The following is a 27,173-nucleotide window of genomic DNA, read 5'->3' on the forward strand; positions in this document are numbered from 1 at the left end:
ACAACATATATATAAAAAAATTGAACATATTCTTACATGACTATTAAAATTTGGTATACACCATAAAACCTTAGATTAAAATTGGTAGCATATTTTATGCGACATATGACTTATTTCCTTTATACAATTATTTGACTAAAGTTAAAGCTTTTTGTCAGTTTTTATAAATATTACAAAATGTTAATTGAGCGTCCAGATAACAATTTTCACTCTTTAAAAACTTTAAAAACGGACCTAAGAAGAGAGATATATATACACTATGTATTAGCGTAAGAATAAGTTTAATAGGCATTATTTTCGTTTAAGTAGAAACTCACCTTAAGCACTATGTTGTCGAGAATGAAGCTGATGAGGAACTGTCTACCAGAAAGGCAGAAAGCAGACTACGAGTATTAGAAGAGGGGCAGAGCATGTTATGTAGGGGAAGGGGGATCGCGGTAATGCGAGGTTATTGGTCGGGAGGGCGTGGATTACGGAGGGGATGGTAGATGAGCATATTGCGCACCATTTTGTGTACTGGTTGATTTATTGGTCTTTTTAGATTGTTTATCACTGAAATGAGCGTATCAAACAATACGTCGTACAGGTAACGCAGACCTATGGTGTTTCTCACATAACGGCACCACTCATAGGCAACACAAACCCATGATGTTCCTCACAAAGGTGTACTAATCACGGGCCCTGGTATTCCCATGGTGTTCCTCACGTAGTGGGTACTAATCACAGGCAACGCAGACCCACGGTGTTGCTCATACAGTGGTAGTAATCGCAGGCAACATAAGCCCGTGGTCATCATCACCATCATGAATTCCTTCCAGAGAGCCGAGTAGGATGTTTAAGGACGATGTGCCTCCATTTATTACGGTCCTGGTATGCTTCTTTCCTTTCTGGGGCATCCCACGTTTCTCCTCTCTTCTCTAGGTCTTCTCTTATCTGATCTAACCACCTTTTTCTAGGGTGTCCAACTGGTCTTCGTCCCGGAACGTTTTCAAAATACTTTCTTGGTGTTCAAGTCACCTGCATCTGCTTCACGTATCCTAGCCACTTCAGCCTTTCTTCCATGGTCAGGTTGACCTGCAGGTCTCCTCGTATCTGATCATTCCTAATTCTGCCCTTCCTTGTTTTCTGTACAGCTGATCTAAGGAACTTAATTTCGACAGCTTGCAGTTTACTTCTCTTTTATGCATGACGCAACTCTCCAGACTATACGTGATAATGGGGAGGATCCTTGAAGCTGGCATTAGACAGTCTCCTTAACCCGGTCCATGGGGTGTCGGAGACGATTTGTGTCTACATAGATAAATCCTGTCAGGCACATCCATGCCACACAAAAGGAACCCACTGCCCTGTGGGAAGAGGAGGGGTCCACAAAGGCTAAGGGAGTAAACCCTGGAAGAAAATCCTCTGATGCGTTAGGCTTAGCAGGTCCAGAAGAGTGTTGTTATGTGTTGCTTTCAATCTAAGAACGAGCCTCGGATGGAAGCCTGTGGTGTTCCACACACAGTGATACTAATCAGAGATACTGTAAACTCACAGTGAACCACTCTCTGCTGCTACTAATCACAAACCTATTGTGTACCTAACATAGTGGTACTACTCACAAGTAAAGGCAACTCATGGTGTTCCCTGCACGATGGTACTAATCACAAGTAGTTTCATGGTTCTAATTCAATCATCCCTTGATCGCCCCTTTTAGTTGCCTCTTACAACATGCAGGGGATACCGTGATTATTCTTCATCTGCGTCCCCCACCTACAGGGGACGGATGAAACTATTTTTACATTGGTCTGTTTTCATATTAACGCTGAAAAGCATAACAGTCTATAATGAAGATGTATGTAAAAAGTAAAATTTGGCGTAGCTCTAACAAGTATTCAATCACATGTTATTACCGGGGAAGAAGATTGTAGAGTTCAAGTAAGAAAATAGCTATCTATGTCACCTCTATTACTTTCTCGGATTTCGAACTGTCACTGTGCCTATCTTTCTATAAAGTACAGAGTACATCACACTAGTTGGGTCCTCAAAAAATGTTCTTTTCTATGAGTGGAATAACTAAGTTCATGCTGAAATATAAGGTCACTAAACCCATTAAAGAAGATAGATTAATTTATATAAAGACAGCTATTATACCTAGGCTTTGCTATGGAAGTCTATCCTGTATACAGAATTCTAGGTATAATAATATAGGCTACACATTGTGAGTAAGACTTTATTAGATTGCACTGATCTTAGCATTATCCGAGAAACACCACGGGAAGTTTACCATACTCCTTTTCTCATGTAACATCCGGGTTGGGAAGATTTCATTATAACAGCAGGCCCCCATTTCCTGCTTCCAGTCACAGTCAAGTTTGGCAGTTTAGATTATAATGGCAGGCCCCCCTTGTCTACTGTCAATCACAATCACTTTGAGGAATTAGTCACATCCTCTTTTCCTACTTCCAATCACATTGAGTTGGGAAGTTTCCATTAAAATGACAGACCCCCATTTCCTACTGCCAGACAAAACTGCACTGGCAAGTTCTCATTATAATAGCAGGGCCCTTGCCTACAGCCAGTCACAAGTGATTTTTCTCATTGCCATTATAAAGGCAGACACTCTTGCCAACTGCCATTCAAATTATGTTGCCCACTGAGGTTTCTGTTGAAGTCACGGTAGAGTTGGGGAGTTTTCATTAGAATAGCGGACTCCCTACCCTACTGCCCGTCACAATCGATCTGGGGAGTGTCCATTACAAAGGTAAGTCCCCTTACCTACTTCCAGTCCCATCTGAGTTGGACAGTTTTCATAATAATGGCAGGCACCCGTTTCCTACTGCCACTCAAAATATACGGTATTACATCTGTGCTCTATAAACCAGCCTGACACTAGACTCATCAGAGTGGGATGTGTCAGGCCCTACCCACTGTACGCAGGTGAATTTATCAGAAGCCCACCTAATTTTTAAAATGCTCTATGGGTGAAAAAAAAAAATCTCTTATCAGGAACTTAGACTTCCCATTAGCACAATACGGTTAGAGAGTTCTCAATATAATGCCATTATAAATGCCTACAGCCAGTCACATGAATTCTACTGCCCTTCAAATTAAGTTGTCCAGGGTGGTTGTAGAAGTCTGCCTGTTTTATAAAATTTCCTAGTAACCTACAGTTTCAGTTCGCTCCTGTGACTGCAAAATCACAAGGCTATCAGGAGAACTTACACGTGAACAGGCTACGTATAACTGGCCACGGGAACAACAATTGTACATTAATACACGCCAGCAACTTTCAAAGACTGCCCCTGAACTTTTTTTATTGCCATTGTGAAGCACAGTTTAACAGAAATTTGCAGTTGTTTGAATAGGAAGTGATAGCCGGAGGGAATCAAAAGGAATGCAGGGGTTGAAAAACTGTTTCTCCCACACCACATCCCCTGAAGATGGTTGTTCGATCACATTACTATGTAGAGACTTACTTGCAGCCTGGTGTCATTACAAAGCTTAGGAGATATCAGATTCTGTAGCAGCATTATACGTGCTCTGCCTTTCAGGCTGAGATTGTTACATGGAAAACCTGGAGGATTTGAAATTTAAAGGAACTCAACAGGGTAGTGGACCACATCCTCACTATTATCTCATCATCTTAGTAGGAAGTTTGTCCAATATGGAATCAATTATGGTTGCTGCTGTGTCTGTCTCAGGTGGGAGAATATATCTCTCCTTACACCAATTTGGCCAGGAAGTCAGTGCCGCACATTAAGTAAGATACATACATTATCATTATAGACTGTTATGCCTTTCAGCGTTCAGTCTGCAAGCCTCTGTGAATTTACTAAACATTGCCACAATCCTCAATTTGCAACTAGTGTTGTGGCCTCATTTATTTCTATACCTCTTATCTTTAAATCGTTAGAAACCGAGTCTAACCATTGTTGTCTTGGTCTACCTCTACTTCTCTTACCCTCCATAACAGAGTCCATTATTCTCCTAGGTAACCTATCCTCCTCCATTCGCCTCACATGACCCCACCACCGAAGCCGGTTTTTGCGTACAGCTTCATCCATCGAGTTCATTCCTAAATTAGCCTTCATCTCCTCATTCCGAGTACCCTCCTGCCATTGTTCCCAACTGTTTGTACCAGCAATCATTCTTGCTACTTTCATGTCTGTTACTTCTAACTTATGAATAAGATATCCTGAGTCCACCCAGCTTTCGCTCCCGTAAAGCAAAGTTGGTCTGAAAACAGACCGATGTAAAGATAGTTTCGTCTGGGAGCTGACTTCCTTCTTACAGAATACTGTTGATCGCAACTACGAGCTCAATGCATTAGCTTTACGACACCTTGATTCAATCTCACTTGGGAGAACACACAACCTAAATACTTGAAATTATCAACCTGTTCTAGCTTTGTATCACCAATCTGACATTCAGTTCTGTTGAATTTCTTACCTACTGACATCAATTTAGCCTTTGAGAGGCTAATTTTCATACCATACTCATTGCACCTCTTTTCAAGTTCCAAGATATTAGACTGCAGGCTTTCGGCACAATCTGCCATTAAGATAAAGTCGTCAGCACAGGCCAGACCGCTTACTACATTTCCACCTAACTGAATCCCACCCTGCCATTTTATATCTTTCAGCAGATGATCCATGTAAACTACAAACAGCAAAGGTGAAAGACTGCAGCCTTGTCTAACCCCTGTAAATACCCTGAACCAAGAACTCATTCTACCATCAATTCTCACTGAAGACCAATTGTCAGTATAAATGCCTTTGATTGATTTCAATAATCTACCTTTAATTCCATAGTCCCCCAGTATAGCGAACATCTTTTCTCTCAGTACCCTGTCGTATGCTTTCTCTAGATCTACGAAACAAACACAACTGCCTATTCCTCTCGTAGCATTTTTCAATTACCTGGCGCATACTAAAAATCTGATCCTGACAGCCTCTCTGTGGTCTGAAACCACACTGGTTTTCATCCAACTTCCTCTCAACGACTGATCGCACCCTCCCTTCCAAGATGCCAGTGAATACTTTGCCTGGTATACTAATTAATGAGATACCTCGATAGGTGTTGCAATCCTTCCTGTTTCCTTGCTTATAGATAGGTGCAATTACTGCTTTTGTCCAATCTGAAGGTTCCTTACCAATATTCCATGCTAATTTTACTATTCTATGAAGCCATTTCATCCCTGCCTTCCCACTATACTTCACCATTTCAGGTCTAATTTCATCTATTCCTGTTGCTTTATGACAATGGAGTTTATTTACCATCCTTTCCACTTCCTCAAGCATAATTTCACCAACATCATTTTCCTCCTCCCCATGAGCTTGGCTGTTCGCAACATCACCAGGATGATTTCCTTTTACATTGAGAAGATGTTCAAAATATTCCCTACACCTCTCCAGTGATTCCCTGGGATCTATTATGAGTTCGCCTGAATTACTCAAAACACTGTTCATTTCATTTTTCCCTCCCTTCCTCATCATCATCAGTTTTCCACTCCAGTTGCCCGGATGTGGTTTACGAGCTCTCTTCACTTCTGTCTGTCTATGTACCACTCTTCTCTCAGGACGACATCCCAGCCGACTCCTCTTGTTCCTATGTCCTCTTTCACTTGGTATTGCCATCTCTTCCTACCGGTCGTTTTCCGGCCACAACTGTGTGTAGCCATTGTTTTGCTGTCCTTCCATCGTCCATTCGTTTGACATGGCCAAACCATTTCAAACGGGCCCTTGTCACTTTTTCATTCAGGGATGGGTACACACCAGCTTCCTCCTTTATTCTTTCATTCCTTACCCTGTCCCTTTTTGTTTTCTGTACCATAGTTTGTAGGAACTTCATTTCTGCGGCTTGTAGTTTGCTATCCACTCGTTGGGTTGTTGTGCAGGTTTCTAGGCCATATGTTATTATGGGGGTGAAGTATGATTGGAATAGAATCTGCTTTGATCTTAACGGAACTTGTTCGTTCCAGGGGAGGTTCCAAACTTAATGGTAAAACTGAGCTGATTTTTGAATGCGGTTGTTAATCTCATGCTGTAATCTGTTATCACTTGAAATGATGCACCCACGATATTTATATTGGTCTACTGTTTCAAGCTGTGTACCTTCCAGCATTATTTTTCCTTTCTCCTTCTGCCTGTTGACAGACATAGTAACAGTTTTCGATTTATTTATTGTTAATCCGTGTGCTTTCAAATGTTCATTCCAAGTGGTCAGCCTCTCTTGGACTTCCTTCTCTGTATTTCCCCAAATTACTACATCATCTGCAAATGCATTGATGTCCATATTGTTCTTCTGCTTAATTTCTTTCATGACTTCATCCATGACAGTGATAAAAAGTAAGGGTGAAAGGGTACTGCCTTGTTGCACTCCTTTAGTGGTTTGGAACCAATCAGAATTACCATTTCCTATCTGTACACAACTGCAGCAGTCTTCGTAAAGCATTTTAACTTTCTGGATAAGCCCTTTGGGTACATTTTTCTTTCTTAAGCATTCCCGTATAGTCTTCCTTGAAACACTATCAAATGCTTTTTCGAGATCCAAAAACACTAGTGTTAAGTCTTTGCCCTTCTCCCAATGCTTTTCTAACAGTATTCTAAGTGCAAATATGAGATCAGTAGTTGATCGGTGTTCTCTGAATCCATATTGTTCTTCCTGTAGTTGTGGTTCTATTATTATCCTTAGCCTTTTTTCAAGTATTTTTCCCTCCCTTCCTAAGTTTCTTTATTACTGTCCAGAAAGGTTTCCCTGCTGCTTGACCTAGCCTTTCCAGGTTATTACCAAAATGTTCCCACAACTTCTTTTTGGATTCAACAACTATTTGTTTTGCTCTGTTTCTTTCATCTACGTACAAATCCCCGTCTGCCTCGGCCCTTGTTTGGAGCCATTTCTGATAAGCCTTCTTTTTACGTTTACAAGCTGCTCTCACTTCATCATTCCACCAAGATGTTCGCCTTTTCCCATCTTTACACACAGTTGTTCCTAGGCATTCCCTTGCTGTTTCTACTACAGCATCCCTGTATGCCACCCATTCACTTTCTCTATCCTGAACCGGCTTACTGTCCACTTTTCGAAACTTCTCACTAATCATATCCATGTACCTCTGTCTAATTTCCTCGTCCTGGAGATTTTCTACCCTTGTTCGTTTGCAGACAGATTTCACTTTCTCTACCCTAGGTCTAGAGATACTTAGTTCACTACAGATCAGATAGTGGTCTGTATCATCGAAATATCCCCGGAAAACTCGTACATTCCTAACAGATTTCCTGAATTACGGATCTGGTACCTCTAGCCTCCCATGTGTAGCAGTGAGTAGCCTTATGCTTGAAAAATGTATTCGAAACTGCTAAACCCATACTAGCACACAAGTCCAGCAAACGCTTCCCATTCCCATTAGCTTCCATATCTTCCCCACATTTACCAATCAACCTTTCGTATCCTTCAGTTCTATTCCCAACTCTCGCATTGAAATTGCCCATTAGCACTATTCTATCCTTGCTGTTGACCCTTACCACGATGTCACTCAATGCTTCATAAAACTTGTCAACTTCATCCTCATCTGCACCCCCACATGGTGAATACACTGAGACAATTCTAGTCCTAATTCCTCCAACTGACAAATCTACCCACATCATTCGTTCATTTACGTGCCTAACAGAAACTATGTTGCGTGCAATGGTATTCCTGACAAAGAACCCTATCCCAGACTCTGCCCTTCCCTTTCTAACACCCGTCAAGTACACTTTGTAATCTCCTATCTCTTCCTCGTTATCTCCCCTTACCCGAATATCACTTACTCCTAGCACATCCAGATGCATCCTCTTTGCTGACTCAGCCAGTTCTACTTTCTTTCTTCCATAAGCCCCATTAATATTGATAGCTCCCCATCGAATTCCATTTTGTTCGCCAAGTTGTTTCCAAGGAGTCCCTCGCCTGTCAAATGGGAGTGGGACTCTGTTACTCCCATAGGTCCAAGGCTTGCTTAAAATGTTCTGAGCTCAGTAAATTCATGAAGCAGGATGCTACCCTACTTGCACATAGTCCAAGTGAGGATCTTTCCTCTAACAGGTTATGGACCACCAGTGAATTGTATAGTCATAGCCACTTGAGCACAAGGAGGGCCATGACTCAAGATATGTCCGAGATGCCCACTCCCATTCCATAGCAACTGATATCCCGACTCTCCGGACCACTTACTAGGCCACTCAGCCATTGCCCATGGTTCACGAACTGGGACATGACTACAGTAACCCACACCATGAACCAGTAAGATAGGGAACAGAAAAAACAGGACCAGTTTCCCTTTGTGGGTACCATTATGCCACCATTAGTGATAAGCTCCATTATCTAACGAATCCTGTTATGGAAAATAGTCAGCTATGAGGAACAATAACTACAGTGTACAGAAGCTGTAGGTAAACAAAGGAAAACCTGGTAGAAAAAGTGGAACGAATAAAAGAAGAAAAAAAGAAGATGTGTATGATGAATTAAAGTTACTTCAATGAACTGTATGAAGTAGCATGAAGCTGTATGAACCATGTCTGATTGGACTGCAGTAAATGAGACAGCTGCATCCAGAAGTTAGTGTTTTTCTAGGTATAGAAGACAGATAAGGAAAACTTATTCGGCTATGAAAAACAGGGGCTCTACGAAAGCCTGGTACAACAACCATAGTGTTGTGACCGAGCAAATGCCTGCATGGTTTGGGCCACACTTGGGAGATAGCAGGTTCGAACCCCACTGATGGCAGCTCTGAAGATGGTTTTCCATGGTTTCCCATTTTCACACCAGGAAAATCCCAGGACTGTACCTTAATTTTTTTTTTTGCTAGGGGCTTTATGTCGCACCGACACAGATAGGTCTTATGGCGACGATGGGATAGGAAAGGCCTAGGAGTTGGAAGGAAGCGGCCGTGGCCTTAATTAAGGTACAGCCCCAGCATTTGCCTGGTGTGAAAATGGGAAACAACGGAAAACCATCTTCAGGGCTGCCGATAGTGGGATTCGAACCTAGTATCTCCCGGATGCAAGCTCACAGCCGCGCGCCTCTACACGCACGGCCAACTCGCCCGGTGTGCCTTAATTAAGGCCATAGTCGCTTCCTTCCAAACCCTAGCCCATCCCTTTACCATCGTCACCATATATTAAAATTATAAAATCCTTTTAATAACAACCACCTACTCAATACATTATATTACTCATTGAATTATAAAATAATCATGAGGTGTCTTAAATAAAGGAACATGTTTCGTTCGACATAGCGAACATCATCAGCCTTAATTTACAAAGATTAGGTTAGGGCCCTGAACTGAATGATAAAAATTGTTAAAAGAGTGACAAAGCCATAATCAAAAGTAAAATGATAACATTAGACATGAAATTATAACAATATGTACAGATTAACAGCAAGTATGTAGAGGAATACTTTGAACGATGGTAGTCTATAAAGTTAAAACAAACATGAGGTTGTTAAAGTAAAAAGAGATAGATATAGTGGATCTTAAAATATATGTCAATGCGTGAAGCGTGGATTAATTATTGACTATGGAGTTCTTAAATTGAGCAAAACAAAAGTTGAAATAGAGTTTATTGAATAGTACGAGTCAAACTGAGTCAGTTAAAAGGCGCATGGCGACGAAACTAAGGTTAAAATGACGTGAACTTCAGTAGTTAGGAATTCTGTAGGAGAGCCAACACAATGCCAGAAGGAAATACCAGTTGAACTAGTCCGTATTTACACGCTAGCAGTAGAATTAATCTTATACAACGTAGGACACCAATTTGGACTCGTTAAGTAACTATAACTTGAAAGTAGGGAGAGTTCTAGCAAACCAGAGATGAATGGAGCAGATTATGGCACAATTGGAGTTAGAAATCTGGAAAGAAAGAAAAGGGAGGAAAAATAAAGTTATATTATAAAAAAAAAAAAAGAGGCTTACCCTTGGGACTAGTGTGAGGTGTTCGCTAACGTTGGCTGCGCGAATCAAACTGGCGAGTAACCTTATTGCTGCTTCTAGTATTGTATGTATACGTAGAGGCGGGGAGTGAGTCATGTGAGGGGGAGGGGTGACCGATTCCTTAGGCGGGTCGGGTATTCGTGGAGGGGGTGTCGCATGAGAGGGGAGTAGAGTAGTAGTTGTTGTATTATTAACAGTTGTATAATTAAAGATTCTCGTAAAGTTATTATTATTTATATTGAAAAGAGAGAGTAGTTCTGGAATTTTCTCAATTATTGGACTTTTAATTTCTGAAGTATCATTTAAATTTTGATGCCCGTTAAAATGCTGGTCTAGGAATATGTAAATGTTCTCATACTCTGTCATAAGTTTACTTTTATTGACGTATTTCAAGATTTGAAGGTCTTTTTCAATTGTAGTAAAACTGTGGCCAGTCTCTTCCATACGGGTGCTCATTCTGGAATACCTTTTATGTTTCGAAGCGTTGTAGTGTTCAAGGTATCTGGTCAAAACGCTACGTCCAGTCTGTCCGATGTAGGAGAATCCACAATGGGTGCATTGAAGCCTATAGATACCAGAGTTCGAGAATTTATTGTGATTAATGTTAACTATATTTGAATTGAAGAATATATTACGGTTCGTATATCGGGTCGTATAAGCGATATTAATATCGTATTTCTTTAAAGGGTTAGTAACTTGAAATAGGCCTGGATTTGTGTAGGTGAAGGGAGCATATTTCGTTTTTTTAGGCTTGTCCAGAATCAAATTCGTTGCGGTTTTTAATTTTATCTTGTTAATGATTTTATTAATCATTAAGGGGTTATAGCCGTTAATTCTGGCCAAATCCTTAATATAGTTTAGTTCTTTTTTGCGATTTTCAGTTGTCAGCGGGATTTTTAATGCTCTATAGACAAGACTAAAAAATGCAGCCTGTTTATGAGATTGCGGATGTAAGGAATCGTTTCTTATAGTGATGGGGGCACAAGAAGGCTTTCTAAATATTTGAAAAATGAACTTATTATTCTCTCTTGAAACGTTTAAATCCAAAAAGTTTAGAGAACCATTGATCTCGTCTTCCTTAGTGAATTTGACATCATTGTCAAGCTCATTAAGGGATGTTAGCACACTATGACTATCGTTTTTCTGTGTATCTATAATGGCAAAAGTGTCATTAACATACCTTAACCATAATTGAAGACCATTAATATTATTGATTATTTTGTTATTTTCCAAATCATCCATAAAGATATTAGCTAGAATGCCCAAGATCGGGTCACCCATTGCTAGGCCCTTTTGATGATATATTCTATTATTGAAGGTGAAATAGTTGTTATTAAGTACAAATTCTAACAGACTGATGAAATTATCTATTTCGCATTTGCTAAGGTTATTGTGTTTTAAAAGGTTTGATTTAATAATCTTGACAGTTTTGCTTACCGGAATATTGGAATACATATTGGTAATATCATAGGATACTATTATATGATTATGCTCAAGATTGAATTTCGATAATTTTTCACAAAATTCAACGGAATTTCTTATATAGGCTGTATTATTGAATTTAAAGTGTTTACTGAGAAAATTATGCAAAAATTTTTTTGAAACTTTGTAAGAAGGGCTGTTCATGCAGTTGATAATAGGGCGTATAGGTACGTCTTTTTTATGGATTTTTGGCAAAGCTTTTGCAGTTGGAAGTTTCGGGTTCATTATTATAAGTTTCTGATATTCGTGTTCTTGTAGTAAGAACGGCAGATTCTTCAATAGGTTCTTCAAACTTCGTTGGATTTTGGGGGTGGGATCTTTATTAATAATAGTAAAACTGCTATTAGCGAAGAAATCTTCGTTTTTTTTTATGTAATCATCTTTATGTAGTAATACTATGGTGGGACCTTTATCAGCTTTAGTGACGATGATATTATTATTATTAATTTTATTTCGTACATCATGTATTTGTTTGCTAAGGGTCGGATTCGAGGTAGTTATCAGTTCTTTCGCCAGAAAAGGAAGCTTTTTCTTTATTTCATATTTAATGTCTTTATGCACTTCTACGGGGAGTTTTTGAATGTTAGATTCAATTTACGCGACTGTAGTAATCAGATCGTCGGTTTTTTTCGGGTTAGGCCAATTAAATTTCAGGTCTTTATCAAGGAGGGATAGTTCATTATCTGAAAAGTCGGTATTAGATAAGTTCACCGTAGTAGGAAAATGATTTTAAGTTGGCGGAAGGGAGGTTAGTTTTACTGTTGACACTACTCTGTTTATTCTTAGTGTTTTGCAATTGTATCAGTTTATTGTCTAATGTTGTTTGTTTCTTCTTCACTATGTCATGTACCTTTTCATTGACAAACATGGAGTATGAACTCCATTCTAATGGGGACATACTAGAGGATATTTCAAGATGCGTCTTATAAAGCTGTAGGTTTAGGAACGATTTCTTTTTGTAATGCGCCTTGATTTCGTTTTTTAACCAAAATTCATTAACTTTCGTTTGAGTTTTACGTAAATCAGAAGTCGAAAAGTTTTTTCTTTGAAGGTGTTTTAGAAATTTGGGAATTAGTCCATGCTTCATACATCCTTTTAAAAATTTTATAATTCAATGAGTAATATAATGTATTGAGTAGGTGGTTGTTATTAAAAGGATTTTATAATTTTAATATATTGTCCTCAATACGGTTCTATTATGAGATTAATTACATCGTCACCATACTCGGTGAGATGTAAAACAAATTGCTGTTAGCAGCTGAGGTCCCCAATTGGGACCTTCACCGGATTACATGATTTGAGAACTATAAGAAATCCAAGAAAAGCAGTGTGATTTGTTCTGAATGATTTTGGACAAAAGACTAGTGTAATGAAAATCTTGCAAACTTTGGACAGGGAAGACTTACGAGTAAGGAGACAAGATGCTCGAGTGAATGGTATGTTTCAAACTGTCAGGGATGGCATTAGTAGACGAATCAGCCTAAGAGGCGTTAAAAGTAGGAAGGCCATGAAGGTAAAATTGGAATTCAAGAGGACAAATATTTGTTAATAGGAATTAGGGACTGGAATAATTTACCAAATTTGAAATAATTTAAGACACAACAAGATAAACAAGTGACAGAAAAATGCCTCTTGGGTGACAGCCCTAAATGTAGATCGGTGGTGAATGATTATGACCTCACGTATACACTGCAGAGCAACAGTTCTATTTTAGTTGTATAAAATTCTTCATAACGGAAACTAAATTTTGACAACAGGAACAGAATTATTATTATTATTATTATTATTATTATTATTATTATTATTATTATTATTATTATACAATTTGCTTTACACTGCACCGACACAGACAGGTCTTATGGCCACGAAAGAAGAGGAAAGGGCCAGGAGTGGCAAGGAAGGTGGTGGTGGTGGTGGTGGTGGTGGTGGTGGTGGTGGTGGTGGTGGTGGTGGTAGTGGTGGTGATTATTGTTTTAAGAGGAAGTACAACTAGGCAGCCATCCTCTATATAACAATAATCAGAGAGAAAAATGCAAGGGATCCGACACTTTGAAAAATAAAAGTATCGGCCAAAGGAAGAAAAGGGCCATGAAGGGCGTGACTATGAAAGATTCCCCAGGCCACGCAAACCTAATACCGACGGGGTCGGAAAAGAGTTGACCAAGGGAGATTGGATAGGGTAGATGAAAGTGAAGAGCCTGTCACAAGTAAGTGAAAGTAATGCCAGGACTCAGCTGAGGGCCCCATATTCGTCAACCCACACTCTCAAGTTAAGAGACCCTGGAGCCGCATTTAGTTGCCTCTTACAACAGGCAGGCAATACCGTGGATGTTATTCTACCGCCTCCACCCACAGAGCGTCGGAAATGAAGTGGTCATGACCTTAATTAAGGTACAGCCTAGCATTTGCCTAGTGCGAAAATGGAAAACCATCTTCATGGCTACCGACAGTGGGGTTCAAACCCACCATCTCCTGAATGCAAGCTCACAGCTGCGCGACCCTAAACTGCACGACTAACTCACTTGGTGAACACAATTTCACGCTCTAGAAACCTATTTTACAAACACAAAAAGGAATACACAACAGGAAAAAATCTCTCTATGTATGATTTGACTCTTGACTGTTTCTTCCCAAGATTCATTTTATAAAAACACATGCACGCCTTCATTGTATACTGTTATTATGCCTATCAGCATTCAGTCTGCAAGCCTCTGTGAATTTACTAAACACCTCCACAATCCTTTATTTGTAACTCTCTGAGGCCTCATTTAGTTATTTAAATTATTAGAAATATCCTGAGCCTACCTAAATTTAATTCCCATACAACAAAGATGGTTTCGTTCAGCAGCTGACTTACAGAATATTGTTGATTGCAACTGTGAGCTCAATGCATTATCCTTGCTGCACCTTAATTCAATCTCACTTACTATAGCCTACTAACATCCTATTCTCACTGCAGCCCAATTGTCAACATGAATGCCTCAGATTCCTTTTAATAATCTACCGTTAATCCCAAAATCCTCCAGTATGGATAACATCATTTCCGTCAGTACTCTGTCGTATACCTTATATAGATCTTTATTTTTTACAAGTTGCTTTACGTCGCACCAACACAGATAGGTCTTATGGCGACAATGGGACAGGAAAGGGCTAGGAGTGGGAAGGAAGCGGCCGTGGCCTTAATTAAGGTACAGCCCCAACATTTTCTGGTGTTGAAATGGGAAATCACAGAAAACCATATTCAGGGCTGCCGACAGTGGGGTTCAAACCCACTATCTCCCGAATACTGGATACTAGCTGCACTTAAGCGACTGGAGCTATCGAGCTCCATTTCTCTAGATCTATAAAACATATAATGTAACTGTCTACTCCCCTCATAGAATATTTCAAATACCTGCTGCATATTGAAAATCTGATCCTGACAACCCTTCTGTGGTCTGAAATCATACCTGTTTCCATCCAACTTACTTTCAACCCTCCCTTCCCAAATGCCAGTCAACACCTTGCCTGTTATACTGATCGATGAAATCCCTCCTGTTCTCTTGCCAATAGATAGGTGCAATTACTGCTTTCGTCCAATCAGAAGCTACCTTACAAATATTCCATACTCTTTGAAGCCACTTTATCCCAGCCTTCCCAGTATATTTTACCATTTCAGATCTAATTTCATCTATTCCTGTTGCTTTACGACAATGGAGTTTATTTACTAACTAACTAACTTCCTCAACCATCATTTCACGAACATCATTGTCCTCCTCCCATGAACAATAAGAAGATCTTCAAGATCCCTTATTACTCTCCAGGGAGGTTTCCCTGCTGCTTGACCTAGCCTTTCCAGATTATTATAAAAGTCTTCTCATTACTTTCTTCCTGTATTCAACTATTATTTTTGTTTCATTCTGTTTCTTTCATCCTTGTACAATTCTCTGTCTGCATCAGTCCTTGTCTGGAGCCATTTTTTATATGCCTTCTTTTTACACTTAATGATTGATTGATGCTCGTTGTTAAAGGGGGCTAACATCTAGGTCATCAGCCCCTAATGGTACGAAATGAAATGACAAATTAAAAACCCAAAATCCTCCACTGACCATAATTCTAAACGTGAGCACAAAGAATGAATGAATGGATATGAATTAAAAACGATCAGTGGAACCAACCCACAGTGCCTCACATGCACAGAAGCTGGCGTAAAACAATAATATTACTGACCAAGGCACGGCTTCTATAGCACGATAGTGAATCGATGATGCTTGTAGTCAAAAGGAGTCCAAAATCGAAGTCATCGGCCCCTCATAATGGTACTTTTCGCTAGAAAAGTAGAACCGTGGTATTTGTCAGGCGCTACTAATCACGAGTAGTGTAGACTTGCGGTATTCCACACATTATGGTACTACTCACAGGTAAATGATATTTGAACATGTATTACAGACCTACTGTGTTTTGCACATTGCGGCACCATTGAAAGGCGACGCAAACCTATTGTGTTCATCACCTAAGTGTACTAACCACAGGGACTCATACTATCCCGTAGTGTTCCTTATGTAGTGGGTACTAATCATAGGCAAGCCAGAACCATGGGTTCCGTGATCCCATGGTGTCACTTATATAGTGCTACTAATCACAAACCTATTTGGTACCTAAGATAGTGGTATTATGCGCAAGGAAAAGCGACCCATGGTGATCCCCGTGTGGTGGTACTAATCACAAGGAGTTTCATGGTTCTAATATAATCATACCTTGGTCGCCCCTTTTAGTTGCCTCTTACAACAGGCAGAGGATACCGTGGGTGTATTCTTCGTCTGCGTCTCCCACCCACAGGGGGTCGTGTGTTTGGTCTGCGAGAGGTATTTTATTTCCCTCAAGTCCGCCGGCAAGCCGGTTAGGACACCCCCTATCCGTCACCTGGGACGCGCCACGTGGGAGCATAGTAGGTTAGTGGCTTTTTACCCTTACAGGCTGCTCTCACTTGATCATTCCACCACGATGTTTGCTTTTTCTCTAGGCATCCCTTGCTGTTTCTACAACAGCATCCCTGGTTACCATCCTGAACCTGCTTACTGTCTATTCTTTGGAACTATTCACTAATCATATCCACATACTTCTAATTTCCGAATCCTGGAGATATTCTACCCTTATCTGTCAGCAGACAGATTTCACTTTCTCTATCCTAGGCCTAGAGATACTTAGTTTGCTACAGATCAGATAGTGGTCTGTATCACTGACAAACTTCCTAACATATTTCCTAAATACAAAATACAAACACTACTGTAACTTCTGTATCATCTATAATGGAAGATAAAAGTAACATATTGTCTATACACTGCACTACACTGGGGCAGAAAAATCCAATCAAAAGTGTAAACGTAATGGTAAGTTTGGTTTAATTTATTTTACTAGCTGCATGGTCCCTTCTTATCAACACTATCATGCAATAACAAGTCTTAATTAAATTGAAATAACAAATAATGTAGTTTAACCTATTCAATACAAATAAATAAGAAATGTAGCGTTACATTTCTATTTAATTATAAGCGGAAGCGGTACCGGTTTCGACCCCAATCTGGGTGATCATCAGCCGAATAAAATGCAAATGCATACGTAAATAAGAAATTAAAGAATGAATCTTTCACAAAACCAGTTAAAGAGGATTGGGGATTGGCACTGTGCAATTTTAAATCGTAAAATCTAGAAGAAGTAGAAGTAAGACGCGATCTTCTCAATAGTAGCACAACACACGCAAGGTTCAGCACTGTCTCAAAATGTTTACGAGAAGAGGTGAACAGTTATGTGAGCCAGCATGCATATATTATCAGGCGCGAAGTCACTATACAATTTAATAAATATAAAGTCCCAAAACTGTGTAGAAGTCAAAGATGAGTCACTTGATTGAAGCGAATTGCTAGCTCCTGAAGATCAGCGCAACACAGTCAATTTCTGGCACTGTGATTTCAGATGCCGACTGCTTGATGGTCTAGTCTGTAATTGTTCCGGTTGTGAAAATGTGTATTTATTTGTATTGAATAGATTGAACTACGTTATTTGTTATTTCAATTTAATTGTGATACAGTTCAATACGGAACATCATGAAATTTTTATCTTTAAATAACAAGTCTTCACAAACAAGCATTTTTCTTGCACTAAACACTGTAACATGGTGTTCTTTTTTTTTTTTTTTTTTTTTTTTTTTTTTTTTTTTTTTTTTTTTCAGAAAGCACAAAAACTGTCAGCAATGGTTAGTAAAGGCAGTAAAACAGTTTTGAGAAGTGCAGTTACTCCAGAAGACTTGGATCTGGAAAAAAAAGAAATATCAACCCAAGATAACAGATTTTTCATCACCCAGGTCCTAAGAGATCTCCCAATAACTGCACAAGTGTCGTGTTAATGTGAGCCAGAAAACAGTTCGAAGACACCTTGGACAAAATCTTCAAACTCGACAACCTGCTATGAGGCCAGATATGACCAGACAGCACCAAGCTACTCATCAGCACTCCAAAAGGACTGTGCAGCAGTAGAGCAAAGTGATATTTCCAGATTCTCTCTACAACCTCCAGATGGTACGGAAAATCTGGATTATGGTATGACACCCTCGGTATTCCCTGTCTGTCGTAAGAGGCAACTAAAAGGGGCTTCAGGGGCTCACAACTTGAAAGTGCAGGTTGGCGACCACGGGGCCCTTAGCTGGGTCCTGGTATTGATTCCACTTACTTGTACCAGGTTCCTCACTTTCATCTATCCTATCTTACCTCCCTCGGTCAACTCTTGTTCTTTTCTGACCCCAATGGTATTAGAGCATTTGAGACCTAGGGTGTCATTCATTTTCACGCCCTTCGTGGCCCTTGTCTTTCTCTGGCCAACACCTTCATTTTTCAAATTGTCGGACCCCTTCCAATTTTCTCTCTGATTAATGTTATATAGAGGATGGTTGCCTAGTTGTACTTCCTCTTAAAACAATCACCACCACCACCACCTGAATGGTATGCAGAATACACCTTCTCCATTAGGACAGCATTTAGTGGAGACTGTGGCAGCATCTTCATGAAGGTCCAAACAGAATTGTTCACTGAGAATGGTAACTTCAGCGTGACATCAAGATTCTTGCCGATTGTGCCATGGCTTTTGCTCCATTTATTGGAGAAGAATTCATATTTACACATGACAATTCTTGTCTGCACATAGCACATGGTGTATCACAGGATCTCAATGTGCTCTGAATTGAAGTAAACATGAAATGGCGCATATGTAATTTTTGCACTGACACTGGATCGGCTGCAAAATAGTTGTATTTGTAAATAATAATGCTTTTTACATTGTAACGTATACTTTTATGCAAAGTTTAACATAATATAATATTAAAGCAGGTGAACATTGGCAAAAACTATTTCTGTTTTAAAGAAAACTTTTACTGAAAATGATTCCCCACTATGCAGGAGTTTCTTGTTTATTACCTACCCACTTAAGGGTTAATAGAGGGCATTTACAGATGAGAAACGACAGAAAAGATCATAATGAATGAAACGCTACTGGGCAATTCAGGAAGGAAACGAAGATAATAACCAGAAAATGATTGGCTGAAATGGCCCAATGAGGCAAAAAAAATAAAGAAAGAAAAAAAAAGATGATGGTTGCCCAGTTGTCCTTCCTCTTAAAACAATAATTACCACCACCACCACCTTCGGGGCCACACTCTCTTCGAGAGGTTTTTTTCCTATGGCCGCAGCACATGCTGTCCATATGGCAAAAGAAACGTCATTTAGTGCTTATCTTCATTCCTAAGTAGAAAGGCTGGCAACCTTGTGCACCGCCCTATCACGCCATCCAGGAGATACAAACGAGAGTCACTCCGAACGAAAGTGTTGTGATACAAGTGGTAACCTATGGCACTAAAATTGTGGTGCACGGGATATAGTTTTCAACGGAATACTTTCTTGGGGCAGGTCGTTCCTTGGCAAGCATCTCCTCTCTGCTACTACAAATATCGTTAAGCAGTATTTTTCTAAGACTCCAAACTTCGAACCTGATACTAAAGCACTACTGCCAATGGTCTAACCAATCTAGACCAATGGTCTTGTCACTAGCCAATGATCTAACCAAACCAGACAAACGGTCTTGTCACTAGACGCACCTTACTTGGCAGCTTAGTGTAGCCTGTTGTGACGCTGTGTTAGCCCTGCTAGTCAAGTCTTAGTGGACGTGTAAGTGTTGAACTCATATCTCCCTTTTCTGTCTTGATACTCATGTTCAGTCGTTCGCTCTTCACTCTCTAGCATTGTTTCCTTTCCCAAGCTACCTGAACTATGAGGAGTATGATGACTAAACTAGTAGTATCTACCATTCTGTATGGAAACAAACCTGCCTGCTGGCTGTATGCCACCCGCAGTCGAATCCTAAGCCTGTGAACACAAAATGAATGTGGTCGTACAGCAACATACAAACATAAGACAATGTGTTTGTTATAACAAGATCACTAGGATTGTCTGGCTGCCAGAACTTATAGGAATTCCAAATCACCCTTATAACAGGAACTTCAGTGACTTTCTGACTCCAACTACTCTAGAGACAATCTATATCACAATCTATGTTTTGAACAGTTACTATACATTTAAGTTACTACGACTGTGACAGCTCGAATGGAAGATAGGCTCGAGTAGTTGATTGAACATAGGCTATATTTTTATACTGGTACCCCTTTGTGTTCTTGTAGTTGTACTTTAAATGAATGCATGTCATATGCTAAATAATAATAATAAGAAGAAGAAACATCATAAGCATAAAATTGTTTAAATGATGTCCGTAGAAAATATCAAAGGTGTCTGTTTCTTCACTGATACAAACAGCATTCAACCGCTTAAATGAAAATATTTCATATTATTGTGTTTATTGCTGTTATTACTATTATTACTTTTTTTTTTTAATGTCACACCGACACAGATAGGTTTTATGGCAACGATGGGATAGGAAAGGCCTAGGAATGGGAAGGAAGCGGCCATGGCGTTAATTAAGGTACAGCCACAGCATTTGCCCGGTGTGAAAATGGGAAACCACAGAAAACTATCTTTAGGGCTGCCGACAGTGGGGTTCAAACCCACTATCTCCCGGATGCGAGCTCACAGCTGCGCGCTCCTAACCGCATGGCCAACTCGCCCGGAGTTGTTATTATTATTATTATTATTATTGAAGCATTCAATCATTTATTTTTGTGGTCATCACTTGTGAGAAAAGAAAGTTACAGTAAACAAAGAGATACAATCAAAACAAATAGAAGACATATGTTAGCTTAACACAAGCATTCCACAGCAGCCTTCTATTCATAAGCAGTTACTGGTACCACATTCAGTCCATCCTGATATCCCAACTACTGATTAGAAAAACAAACACAATGCACACCTAATATTTTCTAAAGCATGCTACAGCCAAGACTGTGATAGTGATGAGAGTACCCTTTTATAAGATTATCAAAATATCAACTGTTTGTCAGTTCTCAAATAATACACCTGGAGTACATCAACATTTCGTTAAATGGATATAAAATTAAATATTTGTTGATTTCTGAACTGCTTGTGATAATGATCAGCTTACTCAGACATCTCAACATCTGTAGACAGTCATCAGCTGTTCCAAGACATAACCTATAATATTTACAAACATTAAATTATTTTACATGCTACCATCACCAAATAATTCACTGAAAATTAAAATTGCGCCTCACCATCTCTCATACAGACTGTCACGCTCACACTCACGACTAAAAATAATAGGCTGTCAACTGACAAGACGTGCAGCAAGTGTCACATGTCAGTGCCTTGACTGTTCTAATTCTGTGTTACTAGCTACCCATATGACCCATTAAAAAGCTTACATGATGGTTCCTGGGTTTTGATTCTATTTTCTGGGTAAGAAAGATTCCCTGGAAAAATGATGTTGTTGATACTATGAGTTCTAGGCAGAAGCAGAGTGTCATCCCCATGGTAACATGCTCCCATGCTTGAAACTGTTAATCCAGTACTCATATAATTTCCCCTGTTGTTAACTTGCACAGCTGGTTTTCTAACGCCACCAGATAAATTGTCCATGACTCCCGTTAGCTTTTTACATGTAAAAAATAAAGCAATACAAACTTTGCAATATTCCGATATATCATTTGTTACATGATATTGTCAGCTCTCGACACATTATAACGAAATATTGACGTAAACTCGATTCCCTAACACACTTCATAATACAACAAAAGCTTCCCTTCTGTTGCTTTCTAGTTCCGAATGATGCGTGCGCATCGAAACAAATGCATAATATCGCCCCGCATGAAAACATGAGCATGGTATGACAGGATTCTATTGCATTTTCTTTGGTTGACGTTATGCAGCTTTCATAGTGCAAAATATCGCCTGACGTATTGAAACAGTCAAATTATATTAAATATGTGGGTACATTAGACAGTTTTAGAAACAACAATTTTGAAATAACTGTACAAAAGATCGACCGGAACTCATGCTTCTTCGTGTGCAAAGTAAATTTTACATTTAACTCGACTAGAATAAAATCGGTACCTGCATATGAGGGATAGAGACGTGGAGGGACTTTTTTCTTTTCCGTTTTGCTTTACGTCGCTTCTATACAGATAGGTATCATGGCGACGATAGGATAGGAAGGGTCTAAGGGTGTGAAGCAAGCGACCGTGGCCTTAATTAAGGTACAGTCACGGCATTGCCTGGTGTGAAAATGGGAAACCACGGAAAACCATCTTCTGGGCTGCCGACAGTGGGGTTCGAACCCACTATCTCCGGAATGAAAGCTCACAGCTGCGCGACTCTAACCACACGGCCAAATCCCTCGATCAGTGGAGGGACTCTTACACTGCAGGGGAGCAAATAGAAAAAAAAAAAAGAATAAAAAGATGAGGTGTAAGAAGGTTCGTGTGTTTGTGGTTATTCATCGATGAATCACTGCTTCTCATGAGTGGTTCTCATAGTTGTCATGAATAGACTATCCTCAGTAAATCTCAGTGGCGAATATAGAATATATTTTTTTTTGGGGGGGGGGGGAGGGCCAAGATTAATGTAAGATTAGGTTAGGTAATTTTAACATAGAGTGAATTTTAAGAGGTCAGACGATTTCAAACACTTTAGAAAGGAAAAGGGAAACATTGATTTGGGCTCATACATACATACATACATACATGCATGCATGCATACATACATACATACAGTACACCAATGGTTACAAAACGACATCCAGGTTTCTTGGTATAGGTACTTAAAACTTATCAAGAACTTCTTCGTCACTAACTATAATGTATCTGTGGATAGAGAGTAAAGCAAGCCCGTTAAGCCTACTTTCAGATGTGCTCTTCCTTAACGTAAGTCTTCAGTCTCCTTAAGCTAGAGAAAGTTCTTTCTACGGTTGCGATAGAAACAGGAAGAACTGCGAGTAATTTGAGAAGTGTATAAATGTTGGGGAAGAAAGTCTTGTCACATTTTTCTACAGAACTTACAGCCGTTTTTGGAAGATTTGAAGGATTTTCCTGACTCCACTTTTCTTTCCACAACATAAACTCACTTTGCACAATCTCTTTATCTCTTCGTAGAAACTAAAAGCAACCTCCAATGAACCGAAATCTGTTATGATACACAATTGTGGAAGGATGTTTTGTAAGGATGCAACTGCTTCCTTGTGAGATTCAAAGCGTTCTTTTAGTGAGTTACAAAAATCGTCCAGGTATGGCACTCGATAGTATTCTTCTTCTGTGGTGTTGAGGACGATTCTACGTGCTGTTTGAAGGCGGCAAATTCTTAGAATCTCTTCTTTAATGTTAAGTTTGGCAGCAAATGACTTTACTTGATTATACAAGGCTTTAAATAAGTCATCAGCATTTGCCCTCTCCTTCAATGGAAGGTGGAAGACACTTGTGACGTTAGTCAAGGCCTGTGGAAGATCCATATTTTTGTTTTCAAACTCCTCAGATAAGTTATGCGTGGTTGATAGCATCCGGCTCAAAGCAAAAAGATTAACAAGAAATGCAAATTGACTAATAGCACTACTTAGAGTGTGAACTTTAGATGCTTAATCACTTAATTCCTCTTCTATATTGCAAAGGGAGAGAAAGATACGCTCCAAAATGCCTTTAAATAAAATTACTGAGTCGTGCCTTTCTACCCATCGGGTTTCGCACAATGAAATAAGTTTCTTTTTCTTTTGTTCTGGACAACATTCAGAAATCATTGATTTCAATATTTTTGTTCTTTTGGCTGACATATCAAAGAATCCACAGACTTCTTTTATGACACACATACAGTTTCTTATAGAAAGTATTTTGCTCGCATCTGACAAACATAAATTTAGAGTGTGTGAAGAACAATGTGTATACAGGGCTAACGGTAGCTTTTCTCTGATGGAAGCTTGTACTCCTCTGAATTGTCCGCTCATCGTGGTAGCACCATCGTACCCTTGACCTCTCATTTTGTTTAGGTCAAGCCCTAATGTTGACAAGGTCTCCAATATTGTGTTGGCCAAACCTGCTCCAGTGACGTCAAAAACGGGGACGAATGTCAGAAAATCTTCTCTGATTTTGAAGGTTTGGTCCTCTACCTAACGTACACAGAAAGAAAACTGTTCGATTTGGCTGATGTCAGTGGTTTCATCTGCTAAAACGGAATAAAAAAACAGACTTTCTGACATTTTCTACAGTTTTTTATTGCATTAAGTGACCGAATGTGTTAATAAGAACTTGTGGACATCGTCTTCCCACCACTGGTCATTAATTGGTCTCCACTGTTGGCTCGGTATCTCAACAACAATCGAAAAATTCCCATCATTTTGGACCGGTTCTTCAAGGCTTATTCATTATTTCGGAGGCCCACGCCCCTGGAAATCTCCTTAGTTGACCCCTGTGGGTGGGGGCGATAGAATAACACCCACGGTATCCCCTGCCTGTCATACGAGGCGACTGAAAGGGGTCCCAGGAGCGTGGGTTGGCGACCACGGGTCCTTAGGTAAGTCATGGTATTACATCCACTTACTCGTTCCATGCTTCTCGCTTACATGTAACCTATTCGACCTCCCTTGGTCATCTCTTGTTCTTTTCCGACCCCGAAAGTATTAGATTTACCAGGCCTGGGGAGTATTTGATTTACACGCTCTCTTTGGGCGATAACTTCATTTTTCGAAGTGTCAGACCCTTTCAGTTTCTTCCCTCTGATTAGTGTTATTAAAGGATGGTTGCCTACTTGTAAACTTCTTCTTAAAACAATAATCATCACCACTCTCTGTAGTTGTATAGAGGTGATGATTATAGAATTTCTTTCCTCGTTAATTAAATCGACCTGTTTCATAATAACGTACTGCACCGGTACCGTATGAGGTGACAGTTCAATGGGACTGATGCTGTGGCATGTTGAAAGTTTTATGAGGCCACGGGAAGAAAGCTAGATTGAAATTTGGACAAACAATTGAAATAAGAGGGATCTTTCTATCTCTCGCAATCGTGGATCATATCCTCTAGATGCTGCTTGTCCGTCAGATCCATCACATCTAGTGGTGTCTTGAGACATAAAATGAATGTTTCGAGACATAATTTCGTCTGAATGCTTCCACCATTCTGAACATTCCTTAACAGAATTCACAGTTAATAATTTAAAGTTTGCAATATTGATAAACCTAAAATAGGGAACTTAAGATGGCGATTTGTGTGATAGGAAATGGTAGTACAAATGCTAATAGGTAGTTTACGGTACATACACAGGCGGGAAATAAATTTCCAGCATCAAAGAGGAGTTGTGCTAGATGAATGAAATTCGGGAGGCGTGTTTATACATCTCAAAGATGACGCCTAGTAAAATATGAGCGCTAGTCAAGAGTGGTGCTAGTAGCCTAACGCCACAATGACCTTTCAAAATTTGTTATCGGTGGGGGAGGGGGCGAAGCTCGCTCCCCCCGCGTGGCAATCGTCCTAATCTACATTGCCTCCGACATGCTAATAGTTCTAAGAGAAGAGATAGCAGGGAGGAGTGGGAGTGTGATACTACTGGAGTATCTGCCTGTCCCCAAGCTCAGCATGTTACCAGGCCAGATATGGTAATGGGTATCAAATAGTGGTGTAATCGGGTAATAAGGGTCAGGACAAAACCACATAGGCGGAAATAGAAACATGCCTACATGTAAAACCTGACATTTTGTAAGTAGCACATGCAAGGAGAGAGGTCCAGGTAATTGTGTTAGTTGGGAATAGGTATCATGCACAAGTCGTAAGCCTATTCCTCGCCCTTCTAGTTATTCAGGGGATCAGTCCTTCTAAGCACTGCTATGGCTAGCGCGGGCCTTGCCGGTTGCCGAGCCATGCGGCAATAGCCACTAGTGCCTGTCGCACCGCCCGATCCCCTTGAGGTCCCTTGTATTCAGTTTTCGATCCCGGAGAATGAGGCCAAGCCCGCCGGGACGGAGACCTGGTGGATGGTTGTGGGTCATGGCGCCGGGCCTCCTTCCTCTCTGCCCGCGCCATGGCCCTATATTTTATTTTATCTATTTTATTTATTTATTTATTTATTTATGTATTTATTTATTTATTTATTTATTTATTTATTTATTATTAATGAACAAAACAGGCTTCCAGCCCAGATACATGTTCACAAAGCAATAATCCTATTAATATAATAATAAAGATAATAATAATAATAATAATAATAATAATAATAATAATAATAATAATAATAATACATATAATAACCTACAAAACAACCAATCTAGCCCTACCCTGACCGTGCCTTCACCACATGAGCGTCACAACAGATAGTTCTGAAAAAAAAGAAAAAGAAACCGCTGACCTTACGCTACAGCAGATTCCACTTCAGTCCTTGTATAACAGTTGCTTACTTCGCAATCCTTGTTCCTTAACATACTTAACCTGGATCTAAAGCACACCAAATGACAACAATCGCATACTGACTTGCAATCTCGCAGTCGGTAAGGCATCTACCTTTCCACATACCATATTATTTACATACTCAATTACTTCGCAATCTACATGCCCATCGCTGTCACCCGGTCTTACTTCACCTCCAGGCTCGCATTCTACATCCTTCACTATGACCACATCACCTACATTTTACTAACTGCTGAAAATACCTAACCAACTCAAACCACTGGGTACTGTTATACAAGACCCCCATAAACATAAAAAACACCCGTCCACATTCCAATACTTACCCCCTTATTCTCTCCAAGCTAAACTCACAACCATCGCCTTTTGAAAACCCTTCTTCCATTTTTCTCACACATGTATTTTAACCTCTTCCCACATGTACCCCAGGCCTATCATCCCCAAGTATCTCTTAATTTTATCTAGCCAGCATCCCTTATACATACTCTTCCGTTGTTGTTCGTACGCGGCCTGTAACACCCTCCCTACTTCCTGTATTTTCAAATTCATCCAGGGCAACTGCGATAAGAGGCCGGGTGGCACCCCGCGCAGTTGGCGTACACCGGTGCCTCCTCAAGTGTAGCGCAGGCCGTGTAATGGTTATCACCACCACAACGGTCGCACCTTACTTGGAGCCCACAGCTGACCTGACGGTGGCCCCACCTCAAACAGCGGAAACACTGCAAGAGCTGTTGAGGGGAGCGTTTCGGTCTCACCTGATTGCCGCCACCCGCTGTGGTCCTCTCCTGATTGGCTCCTCGGTCAGCTGCTGTCCTGTGGCTGGGCGGCCCTCTCCTGGTGGGCCAGCGTCTTCTTCTTCCTCCTTGTCCGGGGGCG

At 40.1% G+C, this 27,173-nt stretch overlaps 1 protein-coding gene across 5 annotated transcripts in view; it reads right to left on the reverse strand.

Annotated features, from left to right (window-relative positions):
- The window catches only part of PAN3 (Poly(A) specific ribonuclease subunit PAN3), a 257,273-nt gene extending 230,904 nt beyond the window's left edge, over positions 1–26,369 (reverse strand). For 2 of the 5 annotated variants that reach the window (XM_067148373.2, XM_067148372.2), the window contains exon 1: positions 21,285–21,671. In XM_067148373.2, the coding sequence (XP_067004474.1) occupies positions 21,285–21,498 (214 nt within the window). In that variant the 5' untranslated portion in view covers positions 21,499–21,671. Of the gene's footprint in view, positions 1–21,134; positions 21,259–21,284; positions 21,679–26,241 lie in introns of those variants that run through there. The other 3 variants (XM_067148377.2, XM_067148376.2, XM_067148374.2) reach the window with 3 other exon arrangements.
- Between the last annotated feature and the right edge of the window lie 804 nt (positions 26,370–27,173).

Source organism: Anabrus simplex, chromosome 5 (genome assembly GCF_040414725.1).
Source record: "Anabrus simplex isolate iqAnaSimp1 chromosome 5, ASM4041472v1, whole genome shotgun sequence".
Classification (NCBI taxonomy): domain Eukaryota; kingdom Metazoa; phylum Arthropoda; class Insecta; order Orthoptera; family Tettigoniidae; genus Anabrus; species Anabrus simplex.